This window comes from Ostrea edulis, chromosome 1, assembly GCF_947568905.1.
Source record: "Ostrea edulis chromosome 1, xbOstEdul1.1, whole genome shotgun sequence".
Lineage (NCBI taxonomy): Eukaryota > Metazoa > Mollusca > Bivalvia > Ostreida > Ostreidae > Ostrea > Ostrea edulis.
The window spans coordinates 36,579,922-36,607,863 of record NC_079164.1 but is presented as its reverse complement, the minus strand read 5'-3'; the positions used below and the strand labels follow the sequence as shown (position 1 = coordinate 36,607,863).

The 27,942-nt window shown below is 36.2% G+C and overlaps 1 protein-coding gene and 1 long non-coding RNA gene across 8 annotated transcripts in view; one reads left to right on the top strand and one right to left on the bottom strand.

Moving 5' to 3' along the window:
* Positions 1-18,963, bottom strand: part of LOC125657919 (uncharacterized) — a 31,139-nt gene extending 12,176 nt beyond the window's left edge. The window contains exons 1-2 of the long non-coding RNA XR_007363524.2: positions 18,697-18,963; positions 4,193-4,299 (exon numbers count right to left, since the gene is read on the bottom strand). This is a non-coding gene — a long non-coding RNA (uncharacterized LOC125657919). The remainder of the gene's footprint in view (positions 1-4,192; positions 4,300-18,696) is intronic.
* Positions 1-27,942, top strand: part of LOC125657878 (nitric oxide synthase, brain-like) — a 73,390-nt gene that overhangs the window by 30,464 nt on the left and 14,984 nt on the right. For 5 of the 7 annotated variants that reach the window (XM_048888751.2, XM_048888777.2, XM_048888785.2 and 2 more), the window contains 5 exons: positions 19,365-20,547; positions 21,211-21,356; positions 26,944-27,106; positions 27,540-27,631; positions 27,740-27,881. In XM_048888751.2, coding sequence (XP_048744708.2) covers positions 19,537-20,547; positions 21,211-21,356; positions 26,944-27,106; positions 27,540-27,631; positions 27,740-27,881 — 1,554 coding nt within the window. In that variant the 5' untranslated portion in view covers positions 19,365-19,536. Of the gene's footprint in view, positions 1-12,886; positions 13,038-13,774; positions 13,882-19,364; positions 20,548-21,210; positions 21,357-26,943; positions 27,107-27,539; positions 27,632-27,739; positions 27,882-27,942 lie in introns of those variants that run through there. The other 2 variants (XM_048888759.2, XM_048888795.2) reach the window with 2 other exon arrangements.

The following is a 27,942-nucleotide window of genomic DNA, read 5'->3' as shown; positions in this document are numbered from 1 at the left end:
AATTTTGTGTAATTTATCAGAAATCGAAGGTGTGTCTTGGAAATGTCCAATGTTACCGTTTACCTATGCAAACCATTGTTTGTTAGTTATTGGATTTCTCTTCAATAAAAGAACCCAGTGTAATTTTGCAAATAAGCCCCCGACCGAATGCATGCATCTGTTCAGAATTTTATCAAAATAACCCTGCTTACTTTCAATTAAAAATTATTGGCATTGCGTGATTTGATTTCATATTTTATCCCCCCAAATCCATTGATGAAGTGTTCATAATGCGCCTATTCATTGTTTCAACACCTACGTTTTTAGTGCCAACATTTATACAGAGTGCTCAGTTTGCAGATTTTTGAGTGTCCAAGAAATCGCAGTGATTCTTTGAAAATGATACTCTTTTCATGAACTTTCAGAACCAAGTTTTATGGTGCAGATTTTAAGGACTATGCTTTAATATGGGAGCCTGATTATCGTCGCTTGTGATTAGTCACGCCCTACCTAGATTTCTCTCCATCCCATACTGTTTGTCAGCTTATGAATGGCCGTAGAGCTTTCTGGGTTATAGTTTAGTGTGGCTGATGTTGAGTACATGGTTGAAGAACATGAATCGTTGTTGACAAAACGTGTGCGCAAAAGTTAATAAAAAACAAACAAAACAATAATTTGATTATTTTCAGACAAAAAGTCTAAATAAATTTCCATAGTGTATTTGATTTAAAAAAAAAAAAAATTGGACTTGACATTTTATTAAAATGAAGTAATATTGTAAAACTAGCGCTATCAGACAGAAAAACGAATGAAACGGACAGCGCATAGTCTGCTTTCAGTAAGGATATTATGTGCCCCGCCCCCCTTTTTTTATATCCAGTACTAATCTCAATACACGTCAACCATCCTTTCCATTTCTGTTCTGAGAATGAAATGCTCACATAATATCAAATCACTTAAACTTCAATATTTGACATTGTCTCTGATCACGCCGGGTCTCCTAACGATTAGTTATGGTCGATCTTAGTATATTGTAAAATAGTTCTGTTTTATCAGATTGATTTTCTGTTTTCTGTACTCTTCACAACGGAGTTGAAGGGGTATATTGATGCTTAGAGATTTATACGTATCGGATTCAGCAATCTCCGCCTTGGAAGGATGAATTTAGACAATGTCAAGGTCAAATTGAGAAACAATGTACTGTACGTTTACATATTTTAGTGGGATTGAATTTTGACGGCTTTCGTGGTGAAACAAGAGAGATAATATATAGTTGCGCTAAAATAATAAATTTTCTATCATCCATTCTCATACTAATGAAATAGCTCTAAACCATGATTACGCATCGTGCATCAGCTCCGACTGGGCCGAACTTTTAAAAATACGTTAAAATAAGTACACACACAGTATATAACTTTTGTGTAGGTCAAATCTTTACAGCAGAGAAAGATAACATTCCCCCATCATAATAAGATACATTCAATGCAATGGGCCCCTGGCACCATTGGTGAGAATTATACGGGAATATCCGAGGATATTTTATCTCAACTAACAATATGTATACTTTCTAATAAATGATGAAATTACAAAAATTAACACCCCCCCCCCCAAAAAAAATTCCCCCATTATTGATATAAAAGGTGTTTATTATTTAATTTGATCGTGAGCACAGCCAGTCACTTCTAGTCAAAGACATTTGATGGGTGGAGGGTGGGGTGGGGGATACTGGCAAGTACTTAACAGTAACACTAAGCTTGGTACAAATGTTGACCATGCATTGCGGATGTGTCCTGATCGTACCCAAAGGTCATTTGATCAAAGCTATTTGTAGAAAAAAGTTCCTAATTCTTTTCCAGATCTTAACATAAAATATTAAATGCTTGCACTGACATTGAAGATGTGTCTAGAACTCGACCTAGAATCATGTAGACAAATGTTAAAGTGACTTGGAAAATAAGTATAAAATTCTGAAGATGTGTCTTGAACCCGACATAGAACCATGTAGACAACTGTAAAAGTGACTTAGAAAATAAATGTAAAATTATTGTAAGTCCGTACCTCCGGTTTCCCGTGGGGATCCGGGTTAGAATACCCCTTGCTTGTCGTAAGAGGCGACTACATGTAAATGGGGCGATCCATCGGATGATACCGCAAAAACCGAGGCCCCGGGTCACAGCAGGTGTGGCACGATAAAGATCCATTTATGTTCATTCTAAAGTCTAAATTTTTATCATGACATGGTGTGACATGATTACTCAAGGTTAATTATTTAAGGTGAAGGTCATTGGATTTCCTATCTTTCCTGAGTGCAATTCGAATTTTGTAAGACGAATAGCGTTACTAATAGTTATCCGAGCTTCCTTGAGTAAAAAAAAAAATCAAACACTTATTTAATGTGTTCAATATAAAAAATAAATTCAATTATAAAAATTATCATGAAAGACATGTTCATTCATATTTCCGCAAAACCCCTTGTCAACAGTTCCTTGTGTGCGCATGCCTGGCTTTGATCTAGCATTCCGTAAGACCTCTATCTCATATTTTTTTTTTAAAATTTTACAATGAATTCATTATTTTTGTGCGAATGTCTTTCTATAACAACGTCGCTCTCAGCGTTAAGGTGATCAAGGCCTATATTATACCGTCATTAATGGTGGAACCATTCCAACGTTTTCCAAAAAAATATTCTCGTTATTCCGGCTTCACATTGTGAGGCGGTCAGAAGGTCGGGACTGACATGCATGACTTGGGTTTTATCAAACTTCTAGATTAATCATTAAATTATTTAATTTCCATTTGAATATTTCACTTCATATAAGTTTTCAACCAATGATAAATGTATCTGTGATGGTGTCTGTTGTATGGAAACATTCATTTGATCTCAAAACCAAAAGCATACCTGTCTTTCTTGGATTTTAGTAATACATGTACCATTACTAAGATCATTCTTTTACTTGTTGTACATAAACAGTATCAATATTCGACTTTGAAACAATTTCATTAATATCATCAATAGGATAAAGATGTAGCCTTTAACCTAGAATTTTGTTTACCCATAAAGACAACTGTTTAATAGTAGCGTTACAGTCTTTGGTTAGTTAACCTACACGTGATGGTAGCCTTACACAGTCTTTGGTTAGTTAACCTACACGTGATGGTAGCGTTACAGTCTTTGATTATTTAACCTACACGTGATGGTAGCGTTTTAGTCTTTGGTTAGTTAACCTACACGTGATGGTAGCGTTACAGTCTTTGATTATTTAACCTACACGTGATGGTAGCGTTTTAGTCTTTGGTTAGTTAACCTACACGTGATGGTAGCGTTACATAGTCTTTGGTTAGTTAACCTACACGTGATGGTAGCGTTACACAGTCTTTGGTTAGTTAACCTACACGTGATGATAGCGTTACATAGTCTTTGGTTAGTTAACCTACACGTGATGGTAGCGTTACAGTCTTTGATTATTTAACCTACACGTGATGGTAGCGTTTTAGTCTTTGGTTAGTTAACCTACACGTGATGGTAGCGTTACATAGTCTTTGGTTAGTTAACCTACACGTGATGGTAGCGTTACATAGTCTTTGGTTAGTTAACCTACACGTGATGGTAGCGTTACAGTCTTTGGTTACTTAACCTACACGTGATGGTAGCATTACATAGTATTTGGTTAGTTAACCTACACGTGATGGTAGCATTACATAGTATTTGGTTAGTTAACCTACACGTGATGGTAGCGTTACATAGTCTTTGGTTAGTTAACCTACACGTGATGGTAGCGTTACAGTCTTTGGTTACTTAACCTACACGTGATGGTAGCATTACATAGTATTTGGTTAGTTAACCTACACGTGATGGTAGCATTACATAGTATTTGGTTAGTTAACCTACACGTGATGGTAGCGTTACATAGTCTTTGGTTAGTTAACCTACACGTGATGGTAGCGTTACAGTCTTTGGTTACTTAACCTACACGTGATGGTAGCATTACATAGTATTTGGTTAGTTAACCTACACGTGATGGTAGCGTAACATAGTCTTTGGTTAGTGTTAACCTACACGTGATGGTAGCATTACAGTCTTTGGTTAGTGAACCTACAAGCCAAGAGGGGTCATTCTCCGTGCAGATGCCGAATGTAGAATCGACAAACTAAGGGGATACTTGGCTCATATTCATCAATACAGAGCATAACATTTATAGTCTGGAAATCCAACCTTTAATTCTTCATCGTTTTAAAAGTCAGGAATGGGTTTTCACAAATGCTTCGAGTCGGACTTTTAGCGGGTTTTGAATGTGCCAATTTGTTTCCCCTGCCAATTTCCTGAAATATATAAAACACACCGAACGTCGAACGTATATAATAACACCAAATATATGATACCTTGAAAATCCCAAAGTATGTATTTTTCATGGTTTTTCTGGTAACAGATATGATACAATTTTGCCTCCCTGTAGATTTTCTAAATGTCATGTACAGAACGTCTGCACCTCAGAGCGCAGGATACGACCCGTTTGACATTTTCAGACGGTTGCTGTTTTGCTGTGTGCCAAAACCGTGTCTGATTGGCTGCTTAATTGGTGTTATACTCACATAATGGTTAAAATATCTTTTACCATAAAAGAGCAATACTAGGGAAGTAGCCGGATTCAATTCTTTCCGTACTGTTATATATGACAAATTTAGTCCTTTGTAGAATCAATACAATGTACCTCAATGCAAAAGGTTACAGAAGAATAAATAACTTTGCTTTGACCACAACTGCATGAAATGAAATTTTAAAAACAAGCATCTTCTTTATACGACAGAGAAGATATCTCCAAGAAATAAGAATAGAAAGAATTCTAGCGATCATTTGATTAACAGTTTCAAACTGATAGAGGGGAAAAAATCAATTACAGAGCGTGTGCTGTAAACATAATTAGATAGTATGCCGAGCGCGAGTCTGGAGTATGTATGTCGTAAAACTGACATCAGATCCAACTACTCACTTTTGTTTAATCAAACGTTTTAACGTGACCAATTTCATCAGATTACTACTCAATTACCTATGATAACAATTCATGATTCAAAGAGAAACACAAGGCGTTTACGACTCGAAGTGGGTGATTTCCATTGCATACTTCCTTAAGTGTAAAATACTAAAAATACTCTTTAGAAAGGCTTTCAAAACCTCTCAATCAATTAAAACCAGAGAAAAAACTACATTATTGCCAAAAAGGTAGGACTACTTTCTGATGCTGAAATGTTCTAATACAGCGAACATCAGTACTTCATCTTGTATGCCTTCTTTAGGAGGGGAGTATTGAGAGTGGAGAAAATATTTTTTACGCTCCATCGACAATTTTTCACTCATATTGAGACGTCACCAGCTGTGGGTGAAGTACCGCAAATTTATACCTATTCTTAAAATCCACCTATGACGTCATTCTTTTGTTCGATAACTCCATTATTTTTCAGGAATGGAGTGTTCGGAAAGTAGGTCAACCTTTATACAAGTAGATATAGATGCATGCAACAAAAGAATGAAAAACGTAAGACATGATTAAAATGCACAAAGTTTAGTTTTTATTAAGGTGATTTTAAGTGGGTCAATGTACTCGTATCACTCCATTGCTTAAAAGCAATGGACCTCGGCCCCTTCGGGGCCTCGGTCCATTACTTTTAAGGAATGGAGCGATACTCGTACATTAACCCTTACTTGGCGCTTGTCGTAGCAGTGAGAGTTCAATAACGTGCCAACGCTTGCCGTGACACGGGACCTCCATTTTTAAGGTCATATCCGAAAGACCCATGATTGCCGAGCATTTGTCAAGGAGCAATCACCACCTATTTTGACGCGACCATGGCACGAGTGGAATTCGAACTCACAACATCCCAGTTACGCAACGACCGCTTTAACACTGAGCTGTAGAAAAAAGAATCATTTTCATTTATGGACCCAAACGGACTCAAATCTCTCGCATCACATCAAATGGAGCATTTTTGCACAGTTGCCCACTTACAATCAGGGAGTCAGGGACATGAAATGGTCTGTAATAAATAAATAACAAATTTATCGTACGTTTTCACTTAATATGTCGTTATAGAGCGTAGATAAACATAAGCATCTTAGAATATGTCGTCACAGAGCTGAAAGTAAACATAGGCATCTGGCTCTCTTTACAAGGGTTCAAATTTTTATTACATCCTGTCTGTATTTATGATTCTGGCCACTCTGTAACAGTTTGTGTATGAACTGTGGACTGCTGGAGATTTACAGGTACTCCCTCGTGGATAACCAGCTGACGTCACATATTATATTTCATTAATACCGACTTTCAAACTTAATTCTGTATGTGGAAGTGCTGTTTAAACGTGTGAAAGACTAAATATAAACACTCTTCTAAACGTTTGTCTCAAGGAGGAATTGCAGTTTGATTTGTATGTTTTGTTCATTGGAATGTTATTGTGTGAAGTAGAATGCATATGTCCCCGTTTTTGTCCGTCTGTCACATGTTGATTTCCGGTGTGACATCGCCACTTAGGAAAAATACATATAATTATAGTGCATATTTAGCAAAACAAAATAGATAAAGAAAACAAAAACTGATGTCATTGTCAAGGTCATTATAGCACGTTTTTGACAGTTTGTAACTCGCAAAGCAAGGGTTTTGAATTTCAAGATCAGTAGAAAAATACACACATGCTAAACTGGATTGCTGTCGATTTTTCATTTGAGGTCATACTCGATGTTACTGATATTTCTGCTATAGAAATTAGTCGAGTTTACTCAATCCGTTATATTATATAATGTTTTACGGTGCGAAGACCCATAACGCTTTCGGCATTTCATCCGCGACGCCTATTCAGTTAACACGGGAAATATAAATGCCTCTACCAAAATTGTAAACGTCATGATCCCCAGGGTAGAGGGTCTGATTCCAAAGCGAGATCATACTTGGAATAAAGTGTTTATGTGTAAAACAATTTAATAGCATCTTCTGTAATGTTATTAATACTAAATGGAAACTAAATGAATATTTAAAAGGAGTAGGTAGCCCTTTACCAAAGTTGCGAATTTCATGATCCCAGAGGTGGGGATTTGGTACATGTACCTGGGCAGGGCCAAAATGACCATAGTGATCAATTGTGTGCATTAACAATAATTATCCTTCCTTTTTTTCCAATTTGGTATGAAGCATCTTTCGGACAAGGGCTTGGGGGACATGAATTGTAGATTTCAGGACTTCTGCACTCTCGGGGCAGGTCTAAACTTGGCATACCATCTTCTTTAGTGCTATTGATACTAAAATGAAACTAAATGGATTTTCAGAAGGAGCAGGTAGTCCTTTACCGAAATTGTAAATTCCAGTCTTTGAGCAGGGAGGGGTCTTTATCGTGCTACACCTGCTTTGACACGGGGTCTCGGTTTTTGCGGTCTCATTTGAAAGACCTTCCCATTTAGTCGCCTCTTATGACAGACAAGGTGTGCTGAGGACTTATTCCAACCTGGATCTCCATGGGCAAATATATACATGTAATATATGAAGTCTTAAATCAGTATGGGCAGTTGGGGGTGGGGTGGGTGGGGCTATTCTGCTGCTAAATAAAAGGTGAAGACAACGAACAGTGATCAATCTCATAAATCCTAAAAGGAATACAAAATAGAGAGTTGGGCAAACACGGACCCCTGGACATAACAGAGGTAGGTCAGGTGCCTAGGAGGAGTAAGCATCCCCTGTCGACCGGTCACACCCGCCGTGAGCCCTATGTCTTGATCAGGTAAACGGAGTAATCTGTAGTCAAAATCAATATTAGAAGTTAGCTTAGATAAAGTATTATAAATTTAGTAGACCTTGTAATACTTTTAACTATTACCACAGTGACCGATAAGTGGACGACTTGTGATTTTTTCTACGTATATCACTAACAGTCCACCTGGTAACTCACATATACCTGAACTATTGCTATATGTAGGGGGCCTTCACATATATCTGAACTATTGCTATATGTAGGGAGCCTTCACATATATCTGAACTATTGCTATAAGTAGGGAGCCTTCACATATATCTGAACTATTGCTATATGTAGGGAGCCTTCACATATACCTGAACTATTGCTATATGTAGGGAACCTTCACATATACCTGAACTATTGCTATATGTAGGGAGCCTTCACATATACCTGAACTATTGCTATATGTAGGGAGCCTTCGCATATATCTGAACTATTGCTATATGTAGGGAGCCTTCACATATACCTGAACTATTGCTATATGTAGGGAGCCTTCACATATACCTGAACTATTGCTATATGTAGGGAGCCTTCACATATACCTGAACTATTGCTATATGTAGGGAGCCTTCACATATACCTGAACTATTGCTATATGTAGGGAGCCTTCACATATACCTGAACTATTGCTATAAGTAGGGAGCCTTCACATATACCTGAACTATTGCTATAAGTAGGGAACCTTCACATATATCTGAACTATTGCTATATGTAGGGAGCCTTCACATATACTTGAACTATTGCTATAAGTAGGGAACGTTTACATATGATAAATAATAGGATAAAATTTAGAAACTCATTTCAAAATTAAGGATTATCTCCTTCATACATGTAGCTCTGATCCTTGGACGAATTTGGCTCCAGTTTTTGGCTTTTTTGGTTTTCCTTTTAGCTCTTACATGTTTATTGTTAATTCGAATTTCCAAAATTTCGGCTTGAGCATCACCGAAGAGACATTATTTGTTGAAATGCGCATCTGGTGCATCAACATTGGTACCGTATAAGTTTTACATTATGACCCCTGGGTCGAGGCCTCTGCTGGTGGACTGTTAGTACCTGAGGTTATCTACAGTCCAGTAGCTAAGCACTTCGTTATTAGCTTGAAAATACGGATGTATATTTAATTGCTCGGATAAAATTTAGAAATTCATTTCAAAATTAAGGATTATCTCCCTCATGCATAGCTCTGATCCTTGGACGAATTTGACTCCAGTTTTTGGCACTTTGGTTTTCCTTTTAGCTCTTACATGTTTATTGTTAATTCGAATTTCCAAAATTTCGGCTTGAGCATCACCGAAGAGACATTATTTGTTGAAATGCGCATCTGGTGCATCAAAATTGGTACCGCATAAGTTTTACATATGCCTGAACTATTGCTATAAGTAGGAAACCTTCACATATACCTTAATTATTGCTATAAATAGGGAACTTTCATGTTTTCCATAAAAAGGTGTCATATTCTGACCTCATGAGAAATTGCCATGTGGGAAATGTATGGCAGCTTGGTCGGAGTAATCATGTGGGTAGTATTGTTCGGTGTTTAACCGTAACAAATATTATTATACTTGTGAATTTGAGATGTAATTGAAGGCCTAAATTATAGTACATCTTGGTATTGAAGTCCTTCATCTAATTGCGCATGTTACGAAGACAAATAGACTGACCATGTTACTAGCACAGAGAGATAAAACATTTCATTAACACTGATAGATTAAACATCACACACAGCCAGACAAAGCATGTCATTAACACAGACAAAACATGTCATTAAAACAGACAAAACATGTCATTAACACTGATAGACAAAACATGTCACTCACACAGCCAGACAAAACATGTCATTAACACTGATAGACAAAACATGTCACTCACACAGCCAGACAAAACAGTTCATTAACACAAACAAAACATGTTATTAACACAAACAAAACATGTCATTAACACATCACAAACCATGTCACTAACACGTCTAGACAAAATATGTCATTAACACCGCTAAACAAAACATGTCATTAAAACAGACAAAACATGTCATTAACACTGATAGACAAAACATGTCACTCACACAGCCAGACAAAACAGGTCATTAACACAAACAAAACATGTCATTAACACTGATAGACAAAACATCATTCACACAGCCATACAAAACATGTCCTAACATAAACAAAACATGTCATTAACACTGATAGACGAAACATGTAACTCACACAGCCAGACAAAACATGTCATTAACACAAAGAAAACATGTTATTAACACAAACAAAACATGTCATTAACACATCACAAACCATGTCACTAACACGTCTAGACAAAATATGTCATTAACACCGCTAAACAAAACATATCATTAACACAGACAAAACATGTCATTATCACAAACAAACCATGTCACTAACACATCACAAAACATGTGACTCACACATCTAGACAAAATATGTCATTAACACAACTAGACATGTCATTAACACAGACTAAACATGTCACTAACACAGACTAAACGTGTCACTAAACACAACACAAAACATGTGACTCACACATCTAGACAAAATATGTCATTAACACAACTAGACATGTCATTAACACAGACTAAACATGTCACTAACACAGACTAAACGTGTCACTAACACAGACTAAACATGTCACTAACACAGACTAAACGTGTCACTAACACAGACTATACGTGTCACTAACACAGACTAAACGTGTCACTAACACAGACTAAACGTGTCACTAACACAGACTAAACATGTCACTAACATAGACTAAACGTGTCACTAAACACAGCACAAAACATGCGACTCACATATCTAGACAAAATATGTCATTAACACAACTAGACATATCATTAACACATACTAAACATGTCACTAACACAGACTAAACGTGTCACTAAACACAACACAAAACATGTGACTCACACATCTAGACAAAATATGTCATTAACACAACTAGACATGTCATTAACACTGACAAAACATGTCACTAACACAGACTAAACGTGTCACTAATACTGACTATACGTGTCACTAACACAGACTAAACGTGTCACTAACACAGACTAAACGTGTCTCTAACACAGACTAAACGTGTCACTAACATAGACTAAACGTGTCACTAAACACAGCACAAAACATGTCACTCACACATCTAGACAAAATATGTCATTAACACAACTAGACATGTCATTAACACAGACTAAACATGTCACTAACACAGACTAAACATGTCACTAACACAGACTATATGTGTCACTAATACTGACTATACGTGTCACTAACACAGACTAAACATGTCACTAACACAGACTATACGTGTCACTAATACTGACTATACGTGTCACTAACACAGACTAAACGTGTCACTAACATAGACTAAACGTGTCACTAAACACAGCACAAAACATGCGACTCACATATCTAGACAAAATATGTCATTAACACAACTAGACATATCATTAACACATACTAAACATGTCACTAACACAGACTAAACGTGTCACTAACACAACACAAAACATGTGACTCACACATCTAGACAAAATATGTCATTAACACAACTAGACATGTCATTAACACTGACAAAACATGTCACTAACACAGACTAAACGTGTCACTAATACTGACTATACGTGTCACTAACACAGACTAAACGTGTCACTAACACAGACTAAACGTGTCACTAACATAGACTAAACGTGTCACTAAACACAGCACAAAACATGTCACTCACACATCTAGACAAAATATGTCATTAACACAACTAGACATGTCATTAACACAGACTAAACATGTCACTAACACAGACTAAACATGTCACTAACACAGACTATACGTGTCACTAATTCTGACTATACGTGTCACTAACACAGACTAAACATGTCACTAACACAGACTATATGTGTCACTAATACTGACTATACGTGTCACTAACACAGACTAAACGTGTCACTAACACAGACTAAACGTGTCACTAACACAGACTAAACGTGTCACTAACACAGACTATATGTGTCACTAACACTGACTAAATATGTCACTAACACATACTAAACGTGTCACTAACACAGACTATACGTGTCACTAACACAGACTAAATATGTCACTAACACAGACTAAACGTGTCACTAACACAGACTAAATAGGTCACTCACACAGCTAGACAAAACGTCATTAACACAGCTAGAATAAACATGTCACAAACACAGCACGACTTTACACGTCATTGAGTCTTACATTCGAAACGATGATGTCATTAACATATCTGGACTAAAATTGTATCTAGACTAAATATGCCTTTGACACAGTTGGACTAGCGTGTATCCATCACATTTCAAGAAAACATATTGCTGACACATCTGACTAATCACGTGACCCATAGACATGTAATAGGTAAGCCAATGAGAAATATATATGTTCTCAACATGTCGTTCGTACATCTGAGATGCACATGACACTTATCAGCCTTGTCTTACGAGTCTTAGGCCACTTATGTGAAAATATTGATTAATATTTGAATCCGAAGATAAAATGTTCTTTCGCTGAAATAGTTAGCTTTAAAAGATATTTCTCGATAACTGTAACTGTTAGACGCATCAATTCATTTTTTCCCCAGTTCTTTCTAACAAGTTCAATGTGTGGAACGATTTAGTGGTTTGATTACTGATCCATGCATTGGAAAGCCATCGTTTTGCCTTTCCACTGACATATCTCCCATGATATATGATGACCTTGTATATGTACGTAGCTTATGATGTCACTTGCAGACGAACACGCGCGATCCAGCTACTTGAGGGAAACCGGACCGTTTATATGTCGTTACTATCTCCGTATGACAATTTGTCCTTTTAATTTGGGACTGTTCTATATGTTTAAAGACTTTTGGCATACAGGCATTCTTGACAACTAGCAGCAGGAACCTAGCCGTATTCAATAGGCAACCCAGAAAATATGCGATATGTTCGGGTATTGAGACCCTTTAAGACCACGTATGCAGCTAAATATCGGCAAGGGATATTTATTCGGAAGTTTGGAACTTGATAAGAAAATAAAGGGGTACTCAAATTTAAATTTAAAAAAGAAACAACGTATAATCTGGGGGCGTGTAGAGATAGTAAATTCACGCAATATAAAATCTGTGTATGATTACTTAAATAACAGTCTCAAGGCATTGTCCCAGTGCATGGATCTGTTCTAAAGTTCGTGATGAACCAGGATTTCTCTTCAGGAAAAGTTACAAACATAGGTCCACGTAGGTGTGTCTTATAAAAGGGCACACCTGTAAAGGTAGGTCTATGAAGAAGTTTATATGTGGTTTCATTCACTTAATATCGGATGATTAATAAAAACCAGTTGACGTGGTGAATTACTTAATGTAACACGATATACCCATGCAATTTGTTTTACTATGAGTGGCGAAAGAAATTTAAATATCAAAGATACCGGGAAAAGAGCTAATTTTAAATAATTCAACGAAAACGCAATTCATAATGCATTCAAACTAAGCTGTATTTGTAAACGAATCAAGCCCAAAAAGGGAAGTAGTGATAAATGCGGGTTTTTTTTTCCTTCTGAAAACGCAAAACTGTTATAACGTGATAACATTATACAGCCCCATCCTTCCAAAACTGACACAGCAAATTGTGTTATATTGTGTTGCATAAATTCAATAGTCATTTTTCAAGATTATCATCAAAACATTTCACTTTCAAGGGATCTGGTATTCTATAGTTGTCAACCGCAATACGATAATTACGCCACTAGCTCCTGCATACCCGCTTTTGAACACGATGACCGTCGATTATTAACTGTTTATTTAAGTTACACGTAATTAAAAATGAGTTTAAACCCATTCGCGATATTTAGCCGAACAACCTTAATAGTTTGTGACATGTTGATCAATATTGTGTGTCATTCAAACCAAGGTGGCTTTCCCTTGGTCAGTGACGTTTCCCAAGGAGGGATATGTTTGATTTAACCTCGTGGTCCTAGGACTGTTATTATATCTTGCAGATTAATTTCATAAAATAAACCAGCAACCTATTTAAGCGATAAATACGACACCTATAAATTTAATACCATTATAGAATTAAATCTGACAGGTGTTCCGACTAAATCTCCACTACAGTGGGTAAGTTATTTTTATCATTACTTAACAGTAGTTTGTCAAAATCAGTAAAAGATGTGGAACACCTGATGAATCTAAAACAATGTTTTCTGGGATAATGTAAGTGCATCAATATACCAATGTATTTATAGATGCCATCAATTCCCTCGAATTTGTAGAGATTTATGGATTAGCGTTATTTGACTCAGAATTGCACATCGTGGTGTATTGTTCCAAGATGTCGGCGTGTGAAGTTATCTTTTTGAATAATCATCCCGAGAGTCTCTGATTGTGTAACTGTCTGCGCTTGACAACACCAGAAATTTTAACTGTCGTCATATTTAGGATATATGAGTCCATTTTCGGGATAAAACATTCGATGTACAAGGTTTAAAAGAAAAAGAATTTTTTAAAAACAATTGTTTATGTAAAATTTCATTCCATGCACATGTGAGAAAACCCCTGTACCAGTAATACTTATTAATATTCAATTTTGAATTCCTAAACGACGAACAAACAGCAGCGACGTTATCGAGTTCCTTAAACTGTGTTATAGTCAGCATCTAGTCGACTTTCACAGTTGCATAACGTCGTTGTTCATTGAATACCTGTATTGTAAGAAACAAGGAAGCCAACACCAGCAATTGTTCATTGAATATCTCCCTGTTATATCACGTTATATATACAGTAGTTTAAAGTTCAAAATGTTTACAAAATTCCAAGTGAATGTTTGCCTACTAGAGCTAATTGTTTATAATCCTTGACTTTACACCGGTACAGGTGTGTATTGGTTTCCCATTTATCAAACATATCATATTATCAAACAACAGAGTGGGTTTATTTTTCTACATTGTGGCTCTGTAAATATACATTTTAATACTCTGAAGAACAATTTCTGGGGGTGTTATATGTTACTTATCAAAATATACATGTTCTAACTGCAAAGTACTTAAGGCTGTGTGGTTGCATTTTACAGCTTTTTTTTATCTTCTCCAATGAAAATACACTTTCTATCTCTCTCCTACACATATGGATATAATATTTGTATTCATCCAAGAGTATCTCACTTCATTACAATAAAATTGTCATCTATTGACAATTATTCCCTAAACCAATATGATCGAAAACCCTAGTTGTTAGAAATTCAGTTGAAATGCTATGACTGTAGAAATGTCTCTTTTTATATCATCGCCACCATTCAAGGCTATTGTTTCAATAGCAATGCGGCAGAGCATATATATATATATATATATATATATATATATATATATATATATATATACCACCCATACACACTCCGTACATTGTACTTTCGTCTTTTTTAAATTTACGGATATCTTCCACTCAATAGAGCGAGTACCGTTCTATCGATCTTCTTTTTACAATTGACGATAATTAAAAGAGCTGCAACTCCAAGATCTTATCACGTGACCATTTTCGTTCGACCCAACCGTACTTTAACCATAATGAAATATTTTACTACCAAATACGCCTAAGGGTTTGAGATAAAAATATTTCATATTTGATTTGGATTTTTATCTGTCTAAACAATATCTCCCTGAATAGCAATTTCGTTTTTACAACATACAAGTCTATATTGCGCACATAATACATCTACTATCGAATTGCTCTTCCCACTATTACTCAGTAATAAAACTCATGAATAAGGATCCACCACTGCACTGGTTATTGGGAGTCAATTTGATTACAGGATCTTGTAAAAAGAAGGAGAGGACTGCTTTGTGTTGTTTGGTTCGGAGTGACCGACTCTTTGAGAATGCTGGATTTCAGCGGAAATCAAATTGTATTTAATCACCTTTCATCTTCATTACATTCAAGCGATATCCTACATTTTCCCAGCCCTCTGTAATTATTACTTTTTGCATGCCATTGCTTTCCATTCCTATAGAAGGAAGAACTAACACTGAGGTAAGAAAGTGATTAGAAGCAGTCAAACCGAAAGGCTTGTGGTAATGCGTAGATGTGCATAGACTTAATTATACCTAATTATGTCTAGGCTCTTCAAACGGGCATGTTGAGCTATCTCTGCATGGGATAAATAACATTGTATTTTAAGCTTATTGGTGTATTGACATCAACTAGCCATCGTTATATGTAAAAAGATTTTCTCCAGTTTTCGTATTACAGTTAATATTGTCATCGGAAACAAAAGGTGTACTTAACGAGTGGACTCTCCCGGTTGAATGCAGGATTGCTATTTTTGCGTATCGTACGATTTTTTTCTTCTTCTAAAGTGAGGTTTATCATTTCGCTTTTGGGATTTTATTTGTGTTTGTTTCATAAATGTAAAAAGGTGTTTTTCGTCTATTTTGGGGTGTGGCGGGGGGTGGAAAGAATGAAAGAGCGTTTCAAGTATTGATGAAGTCCTTGCGTGCTCAGATACAATCAAGTGCAAGCTAAATAATAAAAATAACTGGAAATTGATTGGTATTTACTAGCAATGCATTTCTGTCAAAGCTGATCTTTATGTGGAGATTCAAATACGGAAATAGATTTTTTTCGGTATTAATTTTGCTTTTTCCCCCTCATTGAACTGCAGTCGTTCGGAATACCCTTTCAGTATGGTTCTCCCCTCACCGAACTGCATTTTTTCAAGCTGACTTTTACATCTACAACTCTTGAAATGTCTTAATGTCGCGCGCTATTACTATAACAAGAAAAATTAAACATTTTAGTTCATGTTGAAGGGAGTCTTCGAAAATTTAAAGTTAAAGAAAGAAATTAACATTTAAATCAAATTTTCACGATCAATTTAAACTATGAAAATGCGTTTTACATTGCAAGTATTTTATGAGGGTTAAATATAGTATGATGTATTTCACGCACTCTGAAAGCAAGGAATGCATGCAGAAGAAACAACTCTCATTTTTAAAAGAAAAAAATATTTTGTGGATTTCTCCATTAATTGAGTAAGTGATAATTTTTGCACATCACGTGTTCAATCAAGACATCACCTCCTATACCCTCAGAACGGGCCATCACATGAATCTTTGATGAGAGTTAATTACGACATTACACGTGAATGAGGTCCTCCCGATGAAATTCACATTGCACTATCTCCTGTGATCTGCGTCTGTGACGAGTTTTTCTTCTTCTGGCATTACATTTTCCGTCTATAAACCATATGCCATTGCTGAAAATTTACTAATTCATATTATTTAATCATATCGGATTTTTTCTTTGGACAAGATGAATGGATGCGGCCATGATATTTTCAGAAATTTTGGAGCATTAACATTTTCAACAGTAATTTAACATGGCATTTAAATACCACGTGTCATGTCGTATCCTCCTCATAGCCCTACTACTTATATCTATATTCAAACATAAAAAATATAGATATTCTAATGTCAAGACTACCCTATGTCCTTTCCTTCCCAGTGGGTTCATATTCTCATAGACGCAATGTGGCGTGAATCAATTGTGAGGTCGTATAATTGAATTAGATGAAATAATCTTTTCCTCATAGAAAACGTAGAACTTACTCAGTGTATCTATGAAGACAGTGATTCGTAAGTAAAGGCTTTAGAATATTTTAAGACAGTTATTCCTTAAGGAAAGGCTAGGATATTGTAAACGATATAAAATTCTCATCACGGATTGGAAATGTGTGGCATGTGCTTGCACAGGAATAAGAAATACTCAAAATATAGCCTTCATACTTCACTTCTCGAATTGTAGTTACTATCATCTTTTAAAGAAAGAAAAAACACCCCCTAAATGTGGGACTAGGAACAGAGATCTGGTACATTCCTGTAATAATTAGAGTCATCAGTATGTTTATTTTACCATTAGTGTGACGAAAAGAGGTTAGATATTAAACATATTGGGCGATAGTGTATTCAATTCTGTTGACTTCGTACACTGCTTGATGTCTATAATTTAAAAACGTAGATAAAAAGTTACAATTTGAATTAAAAACAAATGTAAATGAATGATATTGAGCAAAGTTACTTCTTGCAAGAGATATCGTTAGGTGCAACTTAGCTCGGCATTTTCCGTCAAGTCTAGCGATGTTCCGATTTATGTATAAAAACAAAGCGACCCTCGGTAATAATTTGGAAGAGTTGTTTACAGTGTCTTGGAGTATCACAGAACTAATGAAGTGGAATATTTACATATATGACGAGAAGACAACAGAAACCTATCAATGGAATAGCACTATAACGTGCAATGTGTCATTACGTCCACAGAAAATCACCGGCAATCAATTTAGATAATTCATTCGTAAATGAATCTCTCATCCTAATACAAATTTTAAAAAAAACCATGGTCATTTCATACAAAGTGAAAATTGGTATTATTTTATTTTCACTCAAACTTAAAACCTCTCTTGTCAAAAATGATTTTCAGTTTGATTTTCACTGTTAGGTAACGACGGATTTTTGAAACACGCTAATTTTTTTATTTTTACTTAGGATGGTACAATATGCCAATATCTTATATATATGCATGTTATAAGTCGGACAGTCCCATTTCCGGTGGAAGACATCTGTTTATCCAAGTAGAATTCTTTCTCACTGAGGCCTGACGCAGCAAAAACGACAAATGTGAAACTTTAAATGTGAAAATTAAACTTCACGAACTTTTTGGTAAACGCATTGTTTTTTATGCTTAATGTGACCAAAACAAAACAGTATTCATCATGAAAATTCATATATTTGTAATCAAATTCAAAATGTGAAAATCTTTGAAAATTCATAAACATGTTATCAAATTTAAATGTGAAAATTCATATACATATAATCAAATTTGAAATGTAAAAATTCCCGAAAATTCATATACTTGTAATCAAATTTGAAATATGAAAATTCCTACCCGGTTTCTCCGTAAAACAAGATCTGTTTCAGGCATCCCCTCACGTAGAACTAGAGATCTCTGTAATGGCACCAGTCGCTTTATGTGCATGCCTGGGGGCGCTCTCAGATTCATATATCTTTTCAAAACAATATTCTCCTACATATCCTTACTCAAAATTATGTATCTGTACACATAAAACTGTATCTGTACACATAAAACTGTATCTGTACACATGATACTGTATCTGTATTAAAATGACACCCCGACTTGGGGGATTGGTGGAGTCTACAATGACAAGGCAATGATTGATATGGATTATGTGGTTTCAGTGATAAATTTGATACAAATTGTAAGAGGTCTCGAGATAATGATATTCTATGTACATCGATTTGGTGTTAACTCTTTTAAAATATTTTTGAAATGCTTCGCAATTTCAATATAAAATAATACCAGAGGTCAGACATATTTTACGTAACTCTTTCGAGTTCAAAACTCTGTTGATTAAGTTCCCAATATATAACTTTGCATTGACTTCGTGGTATTAAAGGTATTTCAACTTATCATCGACAAAGCAAATTGTATAAGTCCTAACAGTTTTGTTTTAAAACGTCACGTCCGATCAATAGATCAATGCGTTTTAAACTTCGATCAGTGTTGCTCTTAATCGTATAGTTATTTTCTTTCAGATATATATCTTACGGAAATCGCACGCTACATCACCTGTGATGGATACATAGAACCACTTTGAACTGATGAAATCAACATATTGAAAAATAATTGTTTAGTGTAGCAGTACATTTCTACCTGAGAAGACGGCCTGGTGCCTTATGAGACTACTACTGCAAAGGCTGATTTGTCATGGAAGACTATAATTTGATACGGGTTAAATTAATCAAGAGACGACAAGATGGATTGGGTTTTCTTATACGTCCTCGGAAAGCCCCGCCATTTGTTTGTATATCCGCCTTGGTGGCCGGGGGGATGGCGGAACAGAGTGGGTTGGTCCATGTTGGTGATGTCATAACCCGTGTAAATGAGATTGACATGTCAGAGACCAGCTATGAAAACGCCGTAGAACTGTTAAAGGCTTTACCAATTGATGCCCCGGTCGCCCTACTTTTGCGAGGACCGGATGGATATTCCACGCACCTTGAAACCACCTTTCAGGAAAACGGTGTTCCTAAGACTGTAAGAGTGACCAAAGTGGTCCCTACAAACGATTCCCTCGTGGGCCGCATACGGAGAACGTTCAGTCGCTCCCGATCCCAGTCTCCCTCTAATTACAGCAGGAACAAGGCTAACCGCAGCAATAACATAATACCCAACTCGTCAGCAGAAAAGTGTCTGCACGACACAACTATTGAGGAAAACTGTTTCATGTGCCCAATTGAGAGACATTTTCCTATGAGTTCAACAACATTAGTTACCAGAAGCAGTGTGATTGACGCCGGAGTGCAAACGGCCACCAACTCGCAGACCGAAGTTACTACTTCACAGTGTAACGGGGGATCTCCAGCAATAGTAGTGACACAAACCGACAGATCCTCGTCAGGGACCCCAAAAACCAACCCCGAGGTAACTAAGAACTCAGCAGCGACAGATCATAAGCCTACTGAGGAACCCGGCAATAAAAAAGTAGAGCAAAATATGGATTCTAAAATAATACCGAATTCCTCAACGACATTGAAGGTGAACGGGGCAGGTCAGAACGGCCATGCGAACGGATGGTCTGATGACGAGGCTCACAGTCCGTCTGCAAGAAGAAAGAGACCAGTGTCGGCAAATTCCGCCAAAAAGTTCGTGAAGATTAAAAATGTTGCAGATGAAAAGATAGTGTATACGGACACATTACACAACAAGTCTTTAGAGGTGAGTCAGTTGTGTTTTTTGTTTGTTTTTGATTTTGTTGGTTTTCTTGGTTATTGTTAATTCATTAATTTGATGAATAGACACTAATTATCTAGAACATGTTTCGGAAAGTCTTTGTCTTAAGTAGTAAATTTACGTAATTTACATCGCAAAACATTCAATCTTCATGTTCTCACATCTAAATTCTTTAGATAATTTAATCAATGACAAAGTTTGTTTGTAAACGTGCCAAATTAGCCATTGTCTATTCATCAAATTGTCACCTAACGAATATAGAGTCATATACCAGCTTGCCAATATTAACAAATTCGGTTTTAGTAACAATTTTCAGCATAATTCATACAATGTAAACAAATTATATTTTTTGTGTGTGTAAAAGAGCAGCCCCTGTCAATATTGGGTAAAAATATAATGAATATATCGGGAATTGCCCCAAGAAAAAACGGAAAAACCTCTTCAATTTTGTTTGTTTACAATTAATTTCTGCTGAATTGACACTGATGCTTATTGTCATCTATTAGTTCATCGCCTTCTTGTATGAAAAAGCTTCATTAACTTTGTGGCTACACCAGGGCCAGTTCATGTACTTGATTTTGTACATTCTACTCAGAGAACCATTAACACTACACCAGATCTGCTATCCTTTCATTTATTTTGTAACAGAATGTTCCCTGCAACTCAAATCGGTGCTTGGGATCGATCATGGGGTTCACCAGCAATAAGAGAGGTCCGGGGGAACCCCGCCCAAAGGAGGAGGTATTACTACAGGCCAAAGACTTCATAGAGCAATACTACACCTCCATCAAAAGGTAGACACACTTCAGATGTCACACGATTAATATGTATTTACTGGATGAAGTTCACTGATAAATATTTATATGGTTGAGTCTTTTGGGAGAGGTCTACCGAGCGAAGTCTACTTGAAGAGATTTACTGTGTCAGAATCTTTTGATAGAAATTATTGGGTCAGAATCTTTTGGTAGATTTACTGGGTCAGAGTCTGTTGGTAGAGATTTTTGGTAGACTGAATCTTTTGGTAGACTTAATGGGTGAGAATCTTTTGGTAGAGATTTTTGGGTCAGAATCTTTTGGTAGACTTAATGGGTGAGAATCTTTTGGTAGAGATTTTTGGGTGAGAATCTTTTGGTAGAGATTTTTGGGTGAGAATCTTTTGGTAGAGATTTTTGGGTCAGAATCTTTTGGTAGACTTAATGGGTCAGAATCTTTTGGTAGAGATTTTTGGGTCAGAATCTTTTGGTTGAGATTTACTGGATGGATCCACTTGATCAGATTTGTAGTGGATAGTAAGATATATAACTTAAGGATAGAAAACACTTTGATATCTTGATTTACTACTGTATATAATCTGATTTTCATACAGTTGGATTTTCGATTTTTTTTTTTATTGTCAAAAATTGTAAATGGAAACCTATAGTTGATATACATCGATAAGGAAGCGGCACGTGTAAACTGTGACTTTAAAAGTGCGAGAAATGGATTAATACAAGACACCTTGAAAATAAGCAGGAGCGAATTTAAAGCTGTATACAGTGTGCTAAATTTTAATACTTAACTATCATAGTCTTTTTACGAGGGTTTAGATTTTTGTTGAGATCTAATGGTTGGAGTATTTTGATACAGATTCATTGGTGGGGCCTACTAGTAGACATTTACTGTGTTTATTCTACTGATAGAAATTACTGAATTACATCACTGTGCCATAGGATGAGTCAGATTCTATTTCCATCACTATATGATTCATTCCAATTGAGGCTGTTCTTTACACACTCATTTTGACTACGGCGGGTGTGACCGGTCAACAGGGGATGCTTTCTCCTCCTAGACATTTTATCCAAACTCTGGTATGTCCAGGGGTCCATGTTTGCCCTACTCTTTATTTTGTATTCCTTATAGGAGTCATGAGATTGATCACTGTTCGTTATCTTCACCTTTTAAACTATAGAATGAAATCTGCTGATGGATATTTGTATATGTATATTGTGAAAATCAATAAGGTTTTATCTTTTGTTGGAGATTTTGTCAGAGATATATTGTGAAATAGGGGTGAACTCTGTTGGATAGCTATTTTACGACTGTTCGAGAATTTTCCCTCATATTGAGAAGCATTATAAATTAAGACCTATGTTTAGCGTTCAGGGGCGTAGCAGTCAGGGTTATTTAACGTGTCAACACCTGCCGCGACAAGGGACCCCCGTTTTTAAGGTCATACCACTTGCTTGTCGTAAGAGGCGACTAAATGGGGCGCTCCTTCAGGTAAGACCCCCCAAACTGACGCCCCCTATCACTGCAGGTATGACACGATTAAGATCCCTCTCTTCTTAAAAGCCGTAAGCGCCGAGCATAGGCCTAAATTTTGCACTCCTTCACCGGCACGTCTCCATATGAGTAAAACATTCTTGAGCGGGACGTTAAACAATACATCAACCAACCGAAAGACCGGTGATTTTCACTTCTAAATACCCAGCGTTTGGTGAAGGAGCAATCAGTACAGACATCGACGTCTTAGGTTTGAAGTGGCCTATGCACGAGCAGGGCTCGAACTCACGACCCCCTGGCTACGAAGCGAACGCTCTACCACTGATCTACCGCGAACGGTTGTGAGATCTATTGAAATAAATCTTGTTATCTATCTGTTGTGAAGGTCTATAGGGTGAAATATTTTGTTAGAAATTTTGTTACTGTCTCTACTCGTAGAATGGACAGAGTGTTTAATACTTTTATTTTTAAAAGACTTTGATAGTCAGATGGGGGCCATTCATATACAACTTCGCTCCTGCTTTCTCCAAGTGGAATAGAGATATTGAACGGAAATATGTTGGATCAAATTAAAATTGGAATGTTTCAGCCCAATCTATTTAACAGATTTCAAAAGCTTCTAACCGTAAAATGGACTTCAGTTATGACCCAAACTTTTTTTTTAATGAATTATTCTTCCCTTTAAATCTCTTTCCCAGCTTTAATCTCCATCAATTTTATGATACGGCGCAAGTGAAATTAATTTATTTTTGCAGAATAGATATTTCGTCTGTTACAATAAAGCGGTGGCTGTCATACTGACACTGACCATTGGTCGTGTTGCAGAATAGATATTTTGTGTTTATCGCTGTACATGCGCATGTTTGAACAAAGAGTACTACTGAAAACGGTTCCGAACGCTCGTGGATGACGTATTCCAGCAGGGAGTATACACAAAGCCATGAGGGAGAAATGTATCTCAGCAGGGAGTATACACAAAGCCATGAGGGAGACATGTATCTCACAACAGAGATTCCCACAAATCATCGTTCCTACACAGCCTGGTTGACTGGGCCAAGAGAGGGGGGCTTAATGTCATATGCACTTCCTGACTTGCGTACTTTCTCCGGAAGTCATGGAAAGGCTATGTCTATTGAATGGGAAGGGAATGTAAAGCAGAATAGGGGAGAGTAGGTGTGTGGAATAGGATGGAATGTGAAGTATTGAAAAATGGAACAGGGGAGATTACACCTGGTGATAAGGAAGGAATGTAAAATAGAGTAGGACAGCTTAGGTCTGGTGATTAGAAAGGAATGTAAGGTGGAGTAGAATAGGGCAGGCCAGGTCTGATAATTAGGATGGAATGTTAAATAGAATATCTAATCAAGAACTATACGACAGGAGGAAACCCAGGGGAAATGCATATATAGTATTATGTTAATTGAATTTAAAGAAGAATAAAAAAGTGCTCATTGCCAAGGACTACCAACAGACAGAGAAGGAGTATGAGTGTAGAATGGGAATTCACTCGTAAATCATTGGTTGTTAAAATTAGAACATTGGTGTGTGGCGGCAGGGAGTAGTTGACGGAAAATCCAAGAAATTATTTGATATCATAACAAAGCCCCAATCCGCTATCGATTTTCGTAATAATAATACCATATTTATATAGCACTATATCATTTATAATGATTGATATGTAAATTTAAATATAAGTTCCTTTCTAATACTAGTACCAGGGTACATGTATATTGAAACAGGATAATAAAACTAAGATTGCAACATTTGGTTCAAAGGTAATGTTAGGACTGCCTAGTTCTCAAATAAATCGAAATTAATGAAATGTTTAGCAAATATTTTTTCAATTAAAAATGTTTATATTTATTAAATAATCATCATTAATTGCCAAATTATGGCATTGCTAAGTTTAAATGTTAGAAAATTAAATCTGTTGTCACATTTCTCCGGGATTATAATAGTTATTCGGTTTAGTAATTATCCGTAGGACAGAATGGAACCTCAGCCGATAGTGCTTGCTTCTTAAGCCTGGGATTGTGGATTCTTAAACTTTCCGATACATGCTTTGAATATTCCTTATCACTTTTATGATAGGGTTATCAAAGGCTCATGATTTTAACAAAGCAAAAAGCGTTCATTTTACTTTACGAGCAATCGAAAGGGGGAATCATGAACTCAAACGTGATATACTTAAGAACACGTGGTGATTTACTTAAGAACACGTGGGGATATGAATGTACGCTTCACGTGGACGTACGTATAAAGCGCTAACACGGCAGAATAAAGAACCCTCACTACTACGGCCGTATGAACCATGCATAGGTCAAAACGGCACTTCACCTAAAGTTGGTGACGTCTCTACACGAGGGAAAATTCTTGAATGGTCCCCATGCACGCTTTTTGCTTTATTAAAATCATGCCGCTTTAATAACTCTATCATAAAAGTGATAAGTTAAACAACATACAAAATTGTGATAAATTTAAATTTAATGGATGACCTTGACCAATCAATGACCTTGAACTTCAGTTTGACCTAGTATGAAGTATATTTTGTGTTAGTTTAAAAGTTATATACAAAATTAAAGTTGCAGACAAAGAAACGGGCAGACGAACAGCAAAATACCCCCACCCCCTCTACGATTTCGTGGGCATAAAAACTTTGACCCTGCAACTACTACTTGACATTGTTAGAGTAAGACACTTTGTTGAAAATGTTAATAAAGTATGTTAACTGCCTTAGTATATTTCCTTGTGGTTTTCCAGTTTACGTCCTAGTTTTAATGGCTTAAAAAGTAACCTTGAGGAGTTCTAAATAACTATCTTTAATGTTAATCACGTTCATTCTTCACGTACATTTTTGTACATATCTTTGATCTCAGATAGACTGAAATAGGTCACTGAGCAATGATGATTAGAAACAAAAACATTTTACTGAAATTTTGTAAACAGGCGGGAATATCCCCACCCCACCCCATGCACCAAATCATACAGTTACTGCAGAGCTTAACCGGCTTTCAGATAGTACTACTCCACTGAACACGTGATCGTCCCCGTAGAAATTGCACGACAACTAGCAGTTTAATTTCACAAATGAACATCCGTGTACGAATGCTTCCAGTGCGCAATAGTACATGTGATGGGGCATTAAATTTTTGTTTTAGTCTTGTTTTAGTAGGTGGGTGGAAATTGAAAAAAAAACAACAATAGTTTTATGTAATAATTAAAAAAAAAAAATTACAGTATGACGTAATGAAAAATAACGGAGATATTTAAAATCGTCACAATAGATAGTAATTCTCAAGAACATGATAAAGTAATGTGATACTCGACAACATCCTTGTATTATGTAAATTCTAGTTGTTTTCTTATACACATGTATCGTGATCCCGGGGTCGTGGTGGTTTACATTTTACAAAGAAATATACAAGCAAGTTACTTTATTTTTTTATGGAACAATTTTAATTAAAAGAAGTCTACATTCATTCAATACAGTGATCTTTATGTTGTTGTTAATTCCAGTTTGTTCAAATTACGGCCCCAAAAGCGAAGGTGGGACAAGATGCCTGCATATATTGAGGATATCTATATCTATCTATCCATCTATCTATCTATCTATCTATCTATCTATCTATCTATCTATCTATATATATATAAACAAAGACTACCAATTATTGTCAAAATGATATTTAAACTTACGACACCTAGAACCAGATTTCGTCTGTGGCAGATCTTCAAAGATTTCCTTTTTTTCAATTAGAGTATTTTTGCAATAGCAAGAACTTACTACAATATGCATGTATCCTCATGAGCGTGGTTCAGGCAAGCATTGCAACTTATGAACTTCATGTTGCAGAGATACTGATGTTTTGGGTTTTATATTCTCTCTACAAATAAACTTTCAGGACATGATTATAGAGTTTGGAGTTTCAGGTTTCCGTTTCATTATATGCACAAAAATTCATTTAGAGTATGAAAAATTGTTCTCCGTCAAAGCACGGGTAAAAGCACTGATGAGCCCTCTCAGTTAATCTACGATGTGGTGTACTTAAGCATTAAAATTATACATCGGCGTAGTTCTATGTAAGTTTCTTTTAAGGTTCAATGCTATCTTTTTATTCGCAGAATTAACTCGCAATCGTACCATAAGCGGTTGGAAGAGGTGGTAGCCGCTATCGAGAAGACGGGTACTTATGAGCTCACTTCCAGTGAACTCACGTTTGGCGCGAAAACAGCGTGGCGAAATGCTCCCAGGTGTATCGGACGAATTCAGTGGAATAAACTACAGGTGTGCATGATTTATGATACTTGATACAAACATTGTTTCCCCCCAAAACTGATGAAAATAAAAAAGTAAATTAAGGTTTTTTTTAAAGAAATAAAATGAATGCATTTTACCGTATGGAGTGTAATTTATTCCTATGATTTCTCACTGAAGTCCAAAACAGTGGGGAAAATTTGTGAACAGTTATATATGGAGGGGTAATATATTTCAACTTTTGAACAACATAGTAAATTTACAAGTCCCTTATCTTTTTGGAGAGTTATATATTTGTAATTACATTGCAACCAAATTAATGCAAAAAATATATACCAATCCATCCATCCATTGTTTGTGTTTGTATCAAGTGTCCTTAAATAGCCTAGTATAAAATGGACTTCGTGAATATCAACATATTGTACTTTGAAAAGTCTTATTCGGATAATTATTTTGTATTCAGGTATTTGATGCAAGGCATATCACAACTGCAAGAGGCATGTTTGAAGCCATATGCAACCATATAAAATACGGAACCAATAAAGGGAACATAAGGTATGTATTAATGATGAAACACATTTTCTTCGAGGATGTGGTAGATTTTTTAAAATCGAAAACGGAAACCAGTAAATGATTACTGTTGTACTGTTGTCTGTATTCAAGGTCTGCCATAACCATTTTCCCGCCCAGAACTGACGGGAAACACGACTTTAGAGTCTGGAATGGCCAGCTGATTAGATACGCTGGATATAAACAGCCAGACGGTTCCATTATAGGAGACCCTGCAAATGTGGAGTTCACAGAGGTATGTTCAAAGAAAGGTCATGTGTCACAGAGGTCAAGGACACGTGACAAACATTCATAAC